This window comes from Merops nubicus, unplaced genomic scaffold (assembly GCF_000691845.1).
Source record: "Merops nubicus isolate BGI_N331 unplaced genomic scaffold, ASM69184v1 scaffold9710, whole genome shotgun sequence".
NCBI classification, from domain to species: Eukaryota; Metazoa; Chordata; class Aves; order Coraciiformes; family Meropidae; genus Merops; species Merops nubicus.
Window position 1 is genome coordinate 24,310 of NW_008583535.1, and position 16,292 is coordinate 40,601.

Genomic DNA, 16,292 nt, shown 5'->3' on the forward strand with positions numbered 1-16,292 from the left:
AGCACCAACATTGTCTGTCTCTGCCCACTGAGCAGAGCTCAAACACCTCTTCAATGTTCAGTTGATTCAATGCTCCTCTGCATTGTGTAGTAAGCCACATTTGAACCAAGCTAAAAATGTATCTGTCTGGATGGGTCCCTTCAGGTAAGATTCAGAATACTGCACCTTCCTCTGATGTTAGATTCTTGAAAAAGGAGTAGAATCTTGTTCTGTTCTTAGTAGTCTCATGGTTAGACCACTTCACAGATTTAAGTCCATCTCCTGAAGCACCAAGTGTCAGAATTACTGAACCTTTATTTCTCAACGCAGTGAGTGCATTGATGACACAGAATCTACCAACTAACTGCCAATTGCTCCCATAAAGGCCATTTCACACATTTTTTAAAATTCCTGTTATTAATCTGTTCTTAGTGAATTCACAGTTCTGTGTTTGTCTTCCATAATGTAAATCACATGCAAAAGCTTCATTATGCATCTTTGATAACAGAGTATACATTGATAAAAGTACACTTTTGAGACTAACATTTTTTTACTTTTTTTAAATTTCACACAGAAGTAAAATTTCTGGATAAAAATCACCACAGAAGTATAGATTAGGACAATTTTAAGGCAAGATCTATGCCATCCTCTCCTGAAATCTTTATATTCTCACCAATGGCACCGAAGAACATTGGTAGATAAAAACCGAGAAGACTTCATGAAAAAACAAAAACAAAAAACTGGAGAATTAAATGTACAAGGACCAGCTCTACAACCTTGTCCCTTTCATTAGATTCCCTCACATTGTGCTCATATTAAAAAAAAAGTTCCCATCATCCATAGACAAGTTCCACTTTTCTCAATTTCTCACCTTCATATTAATGAAGTAATGAGATATGATCAACTCTTCAAAATGTTTTGAATAGATTAGAAATGAGAACTGTAAGGTCGGGAATGGAGCAGAAGCCTTTGCCATTAACAGAAGAAGTGCTCTACAAAATAAAAATCTCAAATGACTTGCTATATTTCTGTCCATTCTAAAAATGCAAACCATCAAAACTGCTCACTGTATCTCTAATATTTGTCCTGAAAGGTGTTCATTTTTGAAAACTCATTATTTTTCTTGAGAGGTTACTTACTCCAAAAAACTCGTGATGTAATCCCGACTGCAGGCTGACCAGGAGAAAGGGTTGGTGTTCGCTGTTATATGAGCTGCCATTAGCTTTGCTGCTTCATGACCTTTGGTCCCACAGGAATTTCCAATTCCATCATGGTTCATACCAAAACTGTCCAAAAGAGGAGGAGAGTAACAGCTCATTACTTTTCCACTGCATCAGACATCTCCTGAAACTTAATGTCACCTTCATAGAAATCACGCTGGGCCTGAAAGAACACACTTAGTACAGCAGAACTCTTAAGTAGAGAATCACAATCAGTGAAGTTCTGTTCAGAACACCACACAACTACACAAGTTTCTTTCCTCCCACAGACTTTTGACATCAAGTTACTATTTTTTTCAAAGCTTTCTAAGAAAATAGGACACTATCATTACAAGATAAACATAAAGCACTCAGTCCTCATTTGGTATAGTACCTGGATAAGGAATATACGTTATGGCACTGACACCTGGATGAGTAAACAAAGAATAGGTGATATTGTTCTAACAGTACAATGTAGGCACACAGTAGCCCATGATAATTCAATGAACACATGGGCTTTGCAATTCCCAGAGACATGCTGTATGCACACCCCTCTCTGTGTGCACTCACAGAGTGACTTGGAGTCCTTCTACTAGAAGCTGTGCTTTGTCATTGGAATGTTGGAATGAAGACAACTAAAAATCAGCAGAAAATACAGTAAGAAACCTTTGGGTGGCAATTAACCAACAAAGATTTTCAGGCAACAAACCAATTAACTTTCAACAAAGATGGTATGACTCTGGAAAAAGCAATATGGCAAAAGAACCCTCATGTCTTAGAAATCCTGCACTACTGAAATACACCCTTGGAGGCACAGATCATCAACACAACCATCAAATTAAAACTAGAAGTAAACTCACTTAGCATCTATTTGAAAATATTTTCTTTACCAACTACCTTTAATTATTACTGTTATTCCTAAACAGGAATAAGGAGCGTCACTTCCTTGCCTATGGGATGTCTCCCTGTAGAACATCTAGTCCATAGTACTGTCTGCATGTGTCTAGTTCTGTGTATGACGTACCATAAATGCAGAAAGCCATATGGTATCTTGCACATGGCAAAGGTCTGACTGACACCTTGGATTATTTTATAATTTAAATGATTAATACCCCTCACATATAAAAAATGCAGCTTTAAAAACAACTCATCAGAGAAAAGTATGTGTTATAATGAAACTTTCAGACTAGTCTTACTATTATGATCAGTTTTCATTACTGGAATATATTCTGGGAGTGAAGCACTTACATGTCCAATACAATGAACTGAATCAGAATTTTACAATGAAAAATGTGCTTAATTCACCTAGTTCTCAACTCCCGTAATTTCCTAGAATTATAAGTAATTCAAATAGAAACGTTTCCTTTTGAATTGCCTCTGTATAAAGGGTAACAGCCTGAAACTGAAAGAAGGCAGATTTAGATTACATGTAAGGAAGTTCTTCACTGTGAGAGTGGTGAGATACTGTAATAGTTTATGCAGAGAAGTTGTGGATGCCCCCTCCCTGGAAGTGTTCAAGGCCAAGCTGGATGGGGCTTTGAGCAACCTGCTCTAGCCCCTCCTCAAGGCAGAGGAGCTGGATTGAGATGATCTTTAAGGTCACACAAAAAACACTCTATGATTCTATGCACAATGTCTTAAAATGGAAAACCCTAGTTTTTAATAATGTCTATGAGTGGCTCCTTTATAGAAATGGGCATTTGGGTAGGTGGGAAAGAGCTGAATAGAATCATGCTGACTTTAACTGTTACACAGCTTGCCCCTCACTAGTGTATTCCATTTGTAAAAAAAATGACAGGCTTCCAACTGTCTGGGAAATGAAATTTTTCCCTTTGGGACCTACAAAAAAAGAACAAACCTCATACTTTAATAGTTTTCCTTCTTCTACCATCTCTCCTTGTGAAAAAGATCACATTGCTGATGGTGGCAGAATGTATGCCTGATAAAAAGAATGTCTGTGGATGGAAACTGAGATTCCTGATGCACATAGGAACTCCATGCCTCTTCATGAACCAACGGTATTCTCATTTTTTATAAATACCCATTCACCTAAGTCATCTCTTCCCTTCCAAGAAGGCTCTTCTACTTATCCCTGCTTCTGAATTTAGAAGTAAACTGATCATTAGGTGCAGGTAATTTTTTTCTGTTGCTTGAAAAGGGGTTTTGCAACTACAGTCATCTCTTTCCGAAGATGGCAGTGACAGCATGCCATTCCAGCCCCGTGACTGGCACTCCTACAGCTAGCATTGCAGACACAAACATGTTTCTGTTCAAAGTACCAGTTTTATTTCCATCAGAACGTGTTGGTTATATTTGGCCATCATTACACTGAAGCTACATCTTTTTACAAAAGCATGTTTGCCTTTAGATTGGGGCATGAAGGCAGAGAATAAAGGAAGGAACACAGAATACTCTTCATGGAGCTATTTAGCTACCTTTTTCAAACTCACTAAACAGATGCAGACTATTTTTTTTTTCACTGGCTTAAAAGGCCTGTTTAAAACTATCTCTGTAATTGTCTTTAAAATAATAACCAGCTGAGTGAGGAGAGACTGAAAAGTCTTCTCAGGTGACACAGGAGTTTTTCTGTTAATTACTTTCTATCTACCACCTCAAGAAAAGATGTTTAACCCAACAGCTGTTTTCTTTTTTCAAGGATTATATATCTCCTCTTTTTCCCAAAAGAGCACCGACATTACACATAAGAGCTGTACAAAACACTAACGCTAATAACTTTAAAATCATAACTGAAACTCACCTGCAAGTTCTCTATAATTTGTATACATCTTAAAATACAATAAGAAAGCAGCGCACCTGACAAGTGCTACATGCCTGCCCTATTTACTAACACTTATATGGGAGAGATGCTTTTTCCTTGGCAACCTGAAAAATCTCTGAAAAAAAATATCCAAGGGAATTACTTGTAATACACAATCAATTTAAGATCTGAATTGAAGGTGTTGTTCTCAGTTGATCCTAGGCATCTAGCAGGACTAAGCCTTCACTTTTTCTCACTGGTGTTGAGGTGTTCATACACTGTAGATTTTGGATGGTTGTGTCAGCTCTGCTATAGCTGAAGATGTAAGACATCATCATCACAGAAAAAACAAAGATGACAGCATCAACTGTAGAACTGTTCACGGGAGAGCTGACAGTAGGTGGAGTTAGTACAATTAATCCTAGTTGTGTTCCAACTATTTTTGAAAGCTATTTTGAAATTTTATATAGGCGTTCCTATACTCTCAGACTGGAGTATTTTCCTGCAACTTGTACAACACATACAGTTCTTGACACACATGTCTTCTTGAACACATCTTGTTCAAAGTCAGATCCTACAATGCAGCTGAAGTTCTACTGATCAAATATGAAGCTCACTTATCACTGAAGAATGAGGAAAAGACAACCAGATTCAGCAAGTACCTCTAGCATTTCCTAGATTAGTATTTTCTACTCCAGCACTGAAGACCAACTTTTGTATATGGGACAAGGGGCACTTATGCTGTTTTTATACTTTGCATACAGACTAAAAAACCAAGACTTCTAAAATAAAAGTGCTAGAATTACATGCGCATTTTAGCTGTACGAACTAATTCCGAACTAAATACATGCTTAAAGATATTGCTCATTATCTTGAAGCCAATTTACTCTGTTAGACTGCAATCTATCTTACTACTTCTTGTATTTTTTAAAATCAGGTTATGACTGCCAAACTCCTCTGAATTTCAGTTCATTACATCTCCTGTAAGTAAGACAGCTCTGACTTTTCAGAAATTACTTTAGCCACCAGTCTCTTCTCTTTGCCCCTTCCATACAGGGGCAATATATACAATAGCTGTTTGTCATTAGTAAATTCTTTTCTTACTCCGGGTTTTATGGGCAGCTCTCTATTCTGTCTACTCCACTAGCCTCATGTTTTGACATTTCCTTTTTTTCCCTCTTCTCTTATTTTCTTTTTCTTTTTCACTTTGTTATTTAGTTTTCTGACCTCAGTTAACTCCATAGGACTGGAGCAATGCGTAGCATACCTTCTTCTAAGGATATACCCGTTTCAATGGAACCTGGAATTCCTTATCATTTCAACTAAGCATCCTGTACAGCATGCATGGGGCACACTAAGCATTAGAAAGTATCCAAATTTAGAAAGTATCCAAACTGAAAAGCTTTCCACACGGTGGAAAACCACCTAACTTAGCTAGCAGGGAAACAGATGATGGGACCAGAGCATAAATCTTACAACTCATCTGAGCATAAAAGCATATTCAAGCCTACAAATAGTTCCTTTTCAGTAAAAAGAAAAAGCCAGACTTTGTTAGACAATGCAGGGGATACACATTCAGTTCTCAACCCTGCCATGAGAAATCACTGGTTGTTATTTTTTGCTTACTAGAAATTTTAAGCATTTCTTCAGTGTGAAATACATAATGGTAGGAAAGTAAGCATTCTGTAAGACACGCAGCACAAATCAAATTTCTAGACACACTGTTCTGAAGGCTAAAGGGCACACTCTGATTCATGGAATGAAAACAAAATTAGTTGAAAACCATTCTTTATGCCATAAAGGAAGAAATACATAATTAATCACAATGTACAGTCATCTTCAATTAAAAAAAAAATTTCCACACCAAAACTGGGTTATACAAAACTGTTATATAAAAACTACAAGCTGGGAAGGAACAGAATTATTTTTTAAAAAACTTATTAATATTTAACAGAAACTATGACTGACCATAACAATGCCACACACATTCTCAGTCTCAAGACCAAGAGCTTTCTGGATACTATTATTCAACCAAACAGAAGTTACTTGGATCATTATAAGGTAAAATGAATTAAATTTAATACACTATGATCTACAGAAAGTCAGACTGAACTATCAAATGAGTTCTCATCACTATACTTTAATAAAGTACTAGCAACTCACAACAAGCTGAGCCACATTTCCAGCTGACCCATATTTCCATCATGGAATTGTACAAAAACAATTTTGGAGAAACCATGGATAATCTAACAAAATATATGTAATAGTTCTACTGATCTCTTTTAATGACAAGATAATTTTACTCCTGAGTGCAAAACTAAAAAAAAATAACTCAGTGTTCTATAGAAATTATAGAATTAATAAAAACATGATTTTTCAAAGTGCAGTTCTCCCATTCTAATTTAATTGAGTGCTTTTTGTGTCGTATGTTACATATTCAGTGTACACATATTCCTTAAATGCTTCTATTTTTCATTTGACAATGAAGCCAATTTTCTATTTCCCATGTCCATCTGAAAAGAAAAGCAATAATCACAGTACAGCCACAGAAAAAATTTTACAAGGCTTCTCAAAATTATTTTACTCACATATGCAAGTACCTTCTAGTAGGTATGAGGGAGCAGGAAGCTGAGAGGAAATAACAACGTCCTTGATATGCATGGATAGCATAAAATACAAACCGTGAAGATTTTTTGCCCACATATTCTTCCCAGTTTTTAACTGAAAGCATTTACATGGCATGTTCATTTTTCAAAACCAAGCTTGCAGTGCAATTGTCTATTATGACTGTTCATTGGATAAAAGCTGAAAGAATATGATTTCTACTTTCTTTTCAAACCTGCATTTGGCACGTCATGCCAACTACAGGATGAGGGGAAAGCCTTAGAGAGCTAAGATTTCAAAATTATAAGAGACCATACATATAAAAAGCCAAAAGATATGGAATATAGAAAACATAGATGGTTAAAAAAATTCCTGTGATCACAGGACATATGCTATCACTATTCTATTTTTCTTGGATTCTAACCAAAGTCTAAGCTTTTCAAAACAATTCTTGTCACCATGCCAGATTTCCATGATAAAATAGCTGCATATATTTAAATTATTTTCATGTATATGAAGAAGAAACTACATAAAATATATAGTTGCATTACATGTGGATTGAAATGAAGGTGTGGTATTGGAAGATTGTTTTTCTTGTTAACGTGGCAAATTCACAACAAGGTCACATTCAACTATAACGAGATGTTATTAACAAGAATTTCAGAACTATGAGTGACTTGAAGGAGCTCCTTCCTCAACAGTGGAAATATATTTTCCTTTACTTTATCTTTTTCAACTCATACAAGTGAAGGAAAAGAAGGAAGGAAATTAATATAAGAATAATTATGTATGTTTTACATTATTTTTTTTACACAATTACTTTTGGATTCTAAAATTCAAAATCTACTTCAGCACTATTTCAGTGTAGCTACAGTAGGGTTTTCCTCCATGATATAAATGAGATCATACTTTCCCAGTGATTATCTTGCATGATAGGTGGGCTGGAAATAACTGTTTACTTCCAACTCCTTTTTTTTTTTGATCAGCAGATTGATAGCTTCCATTTCAGTCTGCATTGGAAGTTTTAGCAGTTGCATCAGCTAATGACTGGAAAAACGTGCCACCTGTAGCTCAGTGTTGCTCAACCAATGTAAACAAAAGAAACCTCTTGCTAACACAAGGTGCCTAGTCTTTTCAGAGTCATTACGTACTAATAATATACGAACAACGCTGTATTTCTAAGGAAGAACTGAAATATTTCCAGACCAAACCCCACTCAGATTTTATCAGTCTCATAACTTTGTGCTCTTGAAAGTGATGTACTAATGTTTAAAATGTAACAAGTGATTCTATGACTGCTCTATGACTGGTTGACATACTTCATGTTTGAGTGAAAGATGATTAAAAGGGTATGGATGTTGACAACAGAATCAATGTCTTAATGAAAATTGTTTTAATTATACTTAAGACAAAATAACAAAAAGAAAAAAAAATTACCATTTAACCATTTTTGTTTCATAAAGAGAGGTAGACAAAAGTAAGAAATGGAAAAAAAGAAAAATCTTCGAAGTCAAACATTTAAAAATACGAAACAGAGTAGGAAGGTTGTGAGCCAAATCTCAAAAGCACAGATTTAACTGGAATCTGAAATCAAAAGGTAAACAATGAGTCTTCAGTTCTAAATTTAAAGCTCTTGGTAATATACACTAAATAAAATGTACTGCCATTCATGAACACTATACAGAGAAACATGGAGCACCAGAACAGAGATGGTACAGCCATGCAGGAAAAAAATTTCTATTATTAACCTAATATGAAAAAGGTGACACATTAAAACATATTCTTTTTTTAAACTCACTCACTTGTGACCAATCTCATGTGCAATGGTAAAAGCTGAACCTAGGCCAATGTCTTCATTAATGCTGCAGCTCCTTTCAGGCTCACACATTCCAGCCACAGAGGCCAAGCCTGAATAAACAGAAGGAGACACAAAGGGTCATGCCAAGGTGTTTCAGTCTTAAAAGCCCTAGTTATAAATGCCTGGATTCTTTTTAATAACCTCTATGCACAGAAGGAGCAGTTGGCAAAAGGTTAACTTTCTAGTCATTTGCAAAATCACTGGGGGGAATTTCACTTTGCCGGCTAGACATTAATATTTTTTGAACTGCAGTCAGTACTGGAAAATGTCTAGACTAGGGGTTAGATTTATAAATTTTACTTCTGGTAACTTGGGACCACCTAGTAACTTGAGCCAGGAGAGGGAATTCAAGAAAGTATTTCTATTTTAACATTCTTGAGCCTGAAAAAAGCAAAATGTATCCACATTATTTTTATAAAGAAATCTGTTTAAGTTTAGTGGGTTCATAAAAACATACAAGCAACTTTTTTAGCTATGAAAAGCCCCACATGGTACATTTAAAAAAAATTTTAAAACTCAAACTGAATGCATCAATGAAGACAGAGGAGACATGTTAATAACAATAATTAATTTAACTATGGAAGTCTTTTCCATTTATCACCCATCATCTTCGCAAATTAAAATCTTATTGTATTACAAGCATTTTAAAAACTTTCTTCAGAGAAAGAAAGCCACTGACATTTACAGAATATGGCTCTTCTGTATCTTACACATTCTTCAGTTGCAGATTATCACACAACACACTCCAGTCATAGTTTAATGTCACTAGAGAAAGCTCTAAACATTGGATTTATTTACTATATTCCTCTCTAGAGTTTCTTACCTGAAAGAAGCAGTAATACTTTCTTTAAGGAAACTACACGCTCAGTTAACTAAATTATAACAAAAAAAAAAATAAAATGGAATGGGGTAGTCCATAGTCTTTGTACAGAGATAGGGAAAAATCATACTCTTTCCATAAAGAGTCAGGACTTCAAATTGTTCTGTTTGGACAAAGAGTAAGCAAGTAGTAAGATGGCAACTGGTTTCTGGCCCTGTACACATTAGCAAGGATTTTGGACCTACAGAAGTGGGTCATCAGAGTGAAGCACTGATACCGAGGCTCCTTGCATCTCTTTGTATGTGGATTGGACACTCTTCTTTGAGCTAGTTTAATCCCATAAACTGAACATACTCACTACATGTGGTTCAAAGCTTTCTACAGGAAAAAAATTACAGGATATCATGAAAATACAGCCCATGTGGTAGGCTATGTAGGCACATATGGAGCATTAAAGGAGTATGTGTTCTGATTTAGTTTTCTTCAAAACAGAGCTAGTTTGCACACACCAAAACTACTCTGAGAACCAAACTGGCATGGGCAAAAGGTAACAATATGTGTCTGTAGAATCTGTATCAAAGCAGTACTACCGCTGCAAACAAATCATCAGTGTAGACACGCCTACTGAGGACAGGATGAAACATTAAGCTAAAAAAGTCTAGGCATGTAGAAAAATCGGTGTGTTTTTTTGCAGTGGGCAACCTGCAGAGAATACAGTGATTCCAGTTCACCTATAATATTTTAATTGAAAATGACATTGTGAAGACAACATGGCAATACCTGGATAACAACTGTCATGTACCCCTTCAAAGTCCACCACATTTGAGCCATAAAGTCTTCAGATCTCATAATTGAGCACGCACTTCAGTGACTTACAGGACCAAATTGATGTTAACTCCATACCACTCTTCCAGAAAGTGTCAGACATCAAGTCAAGAACTTAGTCTATGGCTCAGATTTAAAAAAGAGGTTGTCCTTCACTGGAGCCACAGATGTGCTGCATAGACATCTGAGGTTTATCTTTTCCAAGATGTTACATGAAAGATTCCCTATTTTAGGAAACTGAAATAGGAGAGATATGTCTATACCACACAAAATCCTCTACTTCTGTTTCTTTGTACAATACCAATGATTCCGGTTTCTTTTGACCTTTTGAGACCTCTCTGAGACTTTTCATGACAGACTCCCTAAATATATGCTTAAATTTAGTTGCTGGATATCAGTGGGACTTAAGAATATTAAATGCCTTGCAAAAGAGGGCCACAGGACCTTGTCTCTTCTCTAGCTCAATGCCTATAATGCAAATAAATTGTCATGGTTGTGTTGCCAAGGGTCCTGTAACACTCAGCTGGAACTGATACCATATGTGATTTTATTTTTTTTTTTAATCAAGCCTTTAGTTAAAGAAAACATCCACCGAAGTCTATTCTCTGTTATGCTGGATTCAAGTGAAGCAGAATTTGCCTTTATGCCAAAGGCTGATACAGTAAGAACTAGAACGCTATTGATATGTGTTTAAATTATAATGTAAAAAAATCAAATAGGTCACATGTGAATGTACACTCCTTCAAACTTTCTTCTTTTAACACTTGCAAAGACAATTCTATGACATTAATATAGGCAGTCTCATCAGTTTTGCCTCCTTCACACAAAGGTCAAAGAAAATCAGGTACATGCAGAAATATTTACAGCAAGCAAAATTCTGGTACCTTTTCCCATGTAAACTACATCCCTGTGCCAGAAGCGTTACGCCAACTCGAGTGAGACTTGTGGAAAAATTGAGTTAAGGCTACCAAAGAATACAGTAATACAGAGAAAGACAAAGCAAATACAACCATGAGCTCTGAGTGAGGAAAGTAGTAATAATCTGAACTAGACAAATTAGAATTGTATCTTTAATTATTTTTGAGAAAGAGGCTTATGAAAGGATCCAAATTGGAAAAAAAAATAATTTTACACTAGGCTTTGAATAGTGCTTCCTTCATATATTAAAACACTATTAAAGGTAATAACTATGCTATAGTAAATAACTTCTGGTGACAAATTTAGATATGGAGAAAACAACAGGTCTCCATCCTGCATGTAAGGTTGCTTATGTGTGCTTCTCCATTGTCAAAGTATTGTTTTAAGGCATTTCAGTATCACTGTAGTTTATATTGTATTTTTCTCAAAGTCTGTGAAAGTAAGAATCTGCATCTGTGTTCTCTCTCAGTGTACAACAGAGCAACAGTTTAAACCTCAAAGCCCTGTTCCTTTTGTAAGTTTTTTTTTGGTTTGTTTTTTAACATTCCTGAGGTCTTTTTTTTTTTTTTTTTTTAGCTAGGTCTGGAGACAGGTTAAATGGAAATAAACAACAAGTTCTAGTCTGTAAAATATAAGTTTGAGTCATCTGCAATGTTTTATCAGAACTACAGCTGCCAGATAAGAAGTACACAGAAGCCGGTCACTTCACTTCCAGGAACATACCAAAGCCAAAACTCACCTAGGGTACTTTTCATTGTTCATGATTGAAAAAACTGCAAAATTTGAAAGCATAAACTGAAAAATATCTAATAAGTCAATAAATCAATAGCTGAGTATAAAGCAAAGAAACAGCAAATACAAACTGAAATTTCTCTTTATAACCTTACCCAGTGTTCCACAAGGCTTGTTTTTATAAGTGCAGATATCATATCTGTTAAGGAGAAAAAAAGTAGATAAAATATGTCAGACAATCAAATTTATACGATATTTTATGTATTTATGACATATCTGTATCATAGTTCAAGCTGTCAGACCGCAATCAGCTTAATTATGTGCAGCCAGCTGCTCTTGGCATTTTCTACACCCTGGTGTAAACTGCAAGCTGCAGTACACCCACAGCCGCTGGCCTCAGGCCAGTGGGACACCTGCCAGTAAGAAAAAAATGGCTCAAGTGGATCTTTGTAATCACCGGCTTCTTTATGGAGCATGGCAGTCCACCATGCTGCTACAAAAGCACAGCAGCATGTGTATAGACTGCTACTGATTTATAACACTTCACTTCTACTTTTTGAATGTAAGTGGAATCCTCCTACACTCTCACACGTATCAACTAAATTATATTTAAAATTATTTACTATTACTACTTAAACTTTGATCCTACTCGAAATCAAATTCAATTTTGCTTACTCAGAATAACTAACTCTGAATTATTACAGCAACAATGATATAAAAAATAATCTTGTGAACCACCATTATACTTCCCTTCTCATTATCTATCTTCCAATGATTCTGTCTCTTAAGAGTATACCAATACGAACTAAAATGAAAAACACTTTTGCAAAAAGCTAGACATTGTCTTCAAATACAGAAGCTCAGTGAGCTTTTCGTAGTTAACATTTCTACGCATCTGGAGCTGAAAATGGAATTCAAAAGTTTTCTGCAGCACAGTTAATAATAATAATAGCAGTGGTCATGCAGAAGTCAACTCATTAATTACACCTTCCAATGTTGAATGTCCAGTCCTATGATATGGCTAGTGATATGAGAACATTCCTATAATACCTTTTGTTTTCGAAGATTTATACTCATGTCCTTGCACTGTATTTCAGAAAAATTTCTATCTTTTGAACAGTGAGTGAAAACAAAGATGAAAAGATACTATCTTTATGCTTTAATTTTTAAGCCAAATAGCTACTAATTTCAGGCCATGAGACATTTCTGTTAAAATAGCCTAAGGACTGCTATCACATAGGAGTTTGATCATGAGATACATGCCCTTCAGTGCTAAGAGTTAAGGTCTGCCTGTAAGCCAAATCCACGGACAAAATAACAAAGCCTACCACCCCATGAATTCTCTGTGCACATAGACTGCTGTGACCAGAAGGAATTCCTGTCATTTGTGAATGTGGAGCAGTTTGTGGGATTAAGCTCTGATTTTGAACCCTAATGTTCACAAACACTGATCTCATCAAGGTGATTCAAACTCTGCCATCTTATATGCACACAAAGCTCTCACTGATTTCCCAGCTGCTGTTCGAAGAGGGGGAGGTAATCAAATCAGCATTCTTGTATAAAAAGTTTGGGAACATAATCAGAGTTTGCATGTCACAAAGCTTTAAGATGACACAGGTACAGGGAGGAAGAAAGATTTTTACTGAACATTTCCTGCCTTTCACATATTTAAGGAAGCAAACTTCTTATTTATACATCTTGGACCTAATCCTATTAAAATTCATGCAAAGTTCTTATTCAGAGAAAGCAGAGATCAGACTTATTTAGTGAGAAAACCCAAACTTGCTCAAATTCTTTAATGCGTAGTTTAGAACTAAACACAAGGAAGTCTGTGTAACACACAGGAATTATTTGTCTTAGTGTTTTTAATATCCAATTTAAAAAAAAAAAAAAAATAATTAAAGGCATATGTCCTTAAATAAAATGCCATAAAATGTTTTAGAAGGCGGCCAGTTCCACTAAACTCAAGTAAAAGCTCACTGATTTCAGCAGAGCTGAAAAATTGCCTGAATCTGCTTACCCCCATACAAGTATGAATATGAACCAACTTTTTGCTTTCAGTTCAGTTTGACAAGGAACTGTGATAGTAGAATTATATAAGTCCTTTGTTCCTGTTACATTACTGAAAAACAAAGCCCATGGTATCCTTCTGTTTATGCTGGGAAGTGAGTATTCCTCATTATGCAAAGGCTAGCATTTGTAAGAAACATGATAATAACAAAACTTGAATTAGATCAAAAAACAAAGGAAAACATAATTTTATTCTCCAATGCACTAATTGTTTGCAGGAATATTGTTTTGCAAGAACATGGCAACGTATTCTACTTGTGGCTTCATTAAATACTCAAATTTTGCAGGCAATAATTAACTTCCTGTAAGGAGTACTCATACACTCTCTTATGCCTCAGTTTAACAGAAAAAGACCACAAGTTTTCAATGGGCAATGATTTATTTTACCTACATCACCTTCAAGCCCCATTTTTTCTTTTGTTTTCCTTTCATATGGATGGTTTCTGCTTGTGATTTGTTTGAAAGCTCACTTTTCATGGATCAAACTGCTCAATTCCATCATTTGCTCCTCTACACAATTTAACTGAAATAGCTTGACTTGCCATTTTTTTTTGTTTTGACACCACTTCCTCTAAATTTATTTTGAGCATCCAAGGAATCTATTTAACACACAGGTGGTGGGTTCCAAAATATGGAATGCTATAGAGTCAATACTTGCCAAATAGCAGCTTCAAGCCAAGAAACCCTTGGAATCACAAATCATCCAGAATACCCATGAGATTAGATAGGTTTAATTGCTATTTAAAAAAATAGAAACAAACAAAACCCACAAACTAAACAAAACAACACCACCACAATGGTGAAGATGGGTCATAGCTGTCACCAGGACCTTAGTAAATACTTCAGAAGCCAAAGACAACCAAAAGATAAATTCTCTAGCCAACAATTACCTCAACCATTAAAAATTATAGCACCAGTCATGAAAGTTATGCAAAAATGCAGTTTGCAAGGTGTAAATATATATTCTTTTTGACTCACCAACAGCAAGTGTAAATGGGCTACCACACAAAATTTCAATATAAGAATACAGATATGCAGGTTGCGAAAAAACTTGGGATAAGACAGCAGCCTGATCATCTTGAGGCAGCCAAGGAAATCCTTTGCCTAGTTTGGAAGAGAAGACGACATGCCACCTAATAAAGTGGGTATAGATGTACCTGAAATGTGACCAAGCTGGGGAAGTGGAATGTGGAAAGAGGTATGAGGCAAGACTGTTGATAATGTGTTCATTCTGCGTTTGAAAGCACATGTACTAGATTATCCAGTTCACCTGCCCTTCCCTCCCCAGTTGTCATTTGGGAGTGCTTCCAGGGATTATAGGACAGCACAGACTGATACCTTTCCTGACTGAGACCTATCACCCCCCCTTGAAGAGAGAGAGGGATAATATCAGGTTTGCCTGTGACAACCCCACAAGATGTGAGATGCCACACCACGGTTAGAGGGAGAGGGTGGCAGTAAATACCCTGAAACTGTTGCTCCAAGGCATGCTGGAGAGACTGCAGGACACTTAAAGCCCTACAGAGATGAGACAGGGGCTCTGGGGGCATTAGGGACCAACAGGGAAACACAAGTGAAATACCTCAAGGGTATTAAGGGGAGTTCCTCTGAGAAGGTAACGTGGCCAACAACCCAGCTGAAGTACCTTTACACCAATGCGCACAACATGGGCAACAAACAGGAGGAACTGCAAGCCACTATTCTGCAAGAAAGCTACAACCTGGTTGTCATTACTGAAACTTGGTGGAATGAATCCTATGACTGTAGCATGGCTATTGATGGCTACAGCTGTTCAGAGGGGACAGGTTAGGAAGGAGGGGTGGAGGCACTGCCCTCTACATCAAGAAATGGTTAGAGTGTGAAGAGCTGTCCCTGAAGAACAGCCATGAGCAAGCTGAAAGCTTATGGTTAAGAATTAGAGACCTGTCACTGACGTCTAATACAGGACACCCAATCAAGGAGAGCCTATTGACAAAGCCTTCTAAGCAAACTACAGAAGGCTTTGCACTTGTAGGCTCTCAACCTACTGAGGGACTTCAACCATCTTGATCTGCGGGAAAAGTAGCACAGTGAGCTGGGGGCAATCCAGAAGACTCCTGGAGTGCACTGAGAATAACTTCTTCAGCCAGGAAATAAACAGGCATACCAGAGGTGATGCCATACTGGACTTGAGGGTCAACAACAGAAGGGGGCTAACGGTGTCAAGACTGGAAGCAGCCTGGGCTGCAGTGATCAAGCACTGGTGGAATACACAGTCCTGAGGGATAGGGATCATATGAAGAGCAATGTCAGGACCCCACATTTTAGGAAAGCAAAATTCCACCTCTTCAAGGAATTCATCAACACAACCTCCTGGGAAGCTGCCCTCTAGGACAAGGGAGCTGAACACAGCTGGCAGATCTTTAATGACACTTTCCATAGAGCATGAGAGCTTTCAATTCCCAGGTGCAAGAAAACAGGCAAGGAAAGCAAGCAACAGGCATGGATGAGTCAAAACCTGCTGGTCAAATTAAAATGCAAGAAAGAAAT

The 16,292-nt window shown here is 36.7% G+C and overlaps 1 protein-coding gene across 1 annotated transcript in view; it reads right to left on the reverse strand.

Annotated features, from left to right (window-relative positions):
- The window catches only part of LOC103773745 (A disintegrin and metalloproteinase with thrombospondin motifs 6-like), a gene marked incomplete at its 3' end in the record, with an annotated part of 81,313 nt that overhangs the window by 18,929 nt on the left and 46,092 nt on the right, over positions 1-16,292 (reverse strand). The window contains exons 7-9 of the mRNA XM_008941126.1: positions 11,849-11,892; positions 8,343-8,448; positions 1,119-1,265 (exon numbers count right to left, since the gene is read on the reverse strand). Coding sequence (XP_008939374.1) covers positions 1,119-1,265; positions 8,343-8,448; positions 11,849-11,892 — 297 coding nt within the window. The remainder of the gene's footprint in view (positions 1-1,118; positions 1,266-8,342; positions 8,449-11,848; positions 11,893-16,292) is intronic.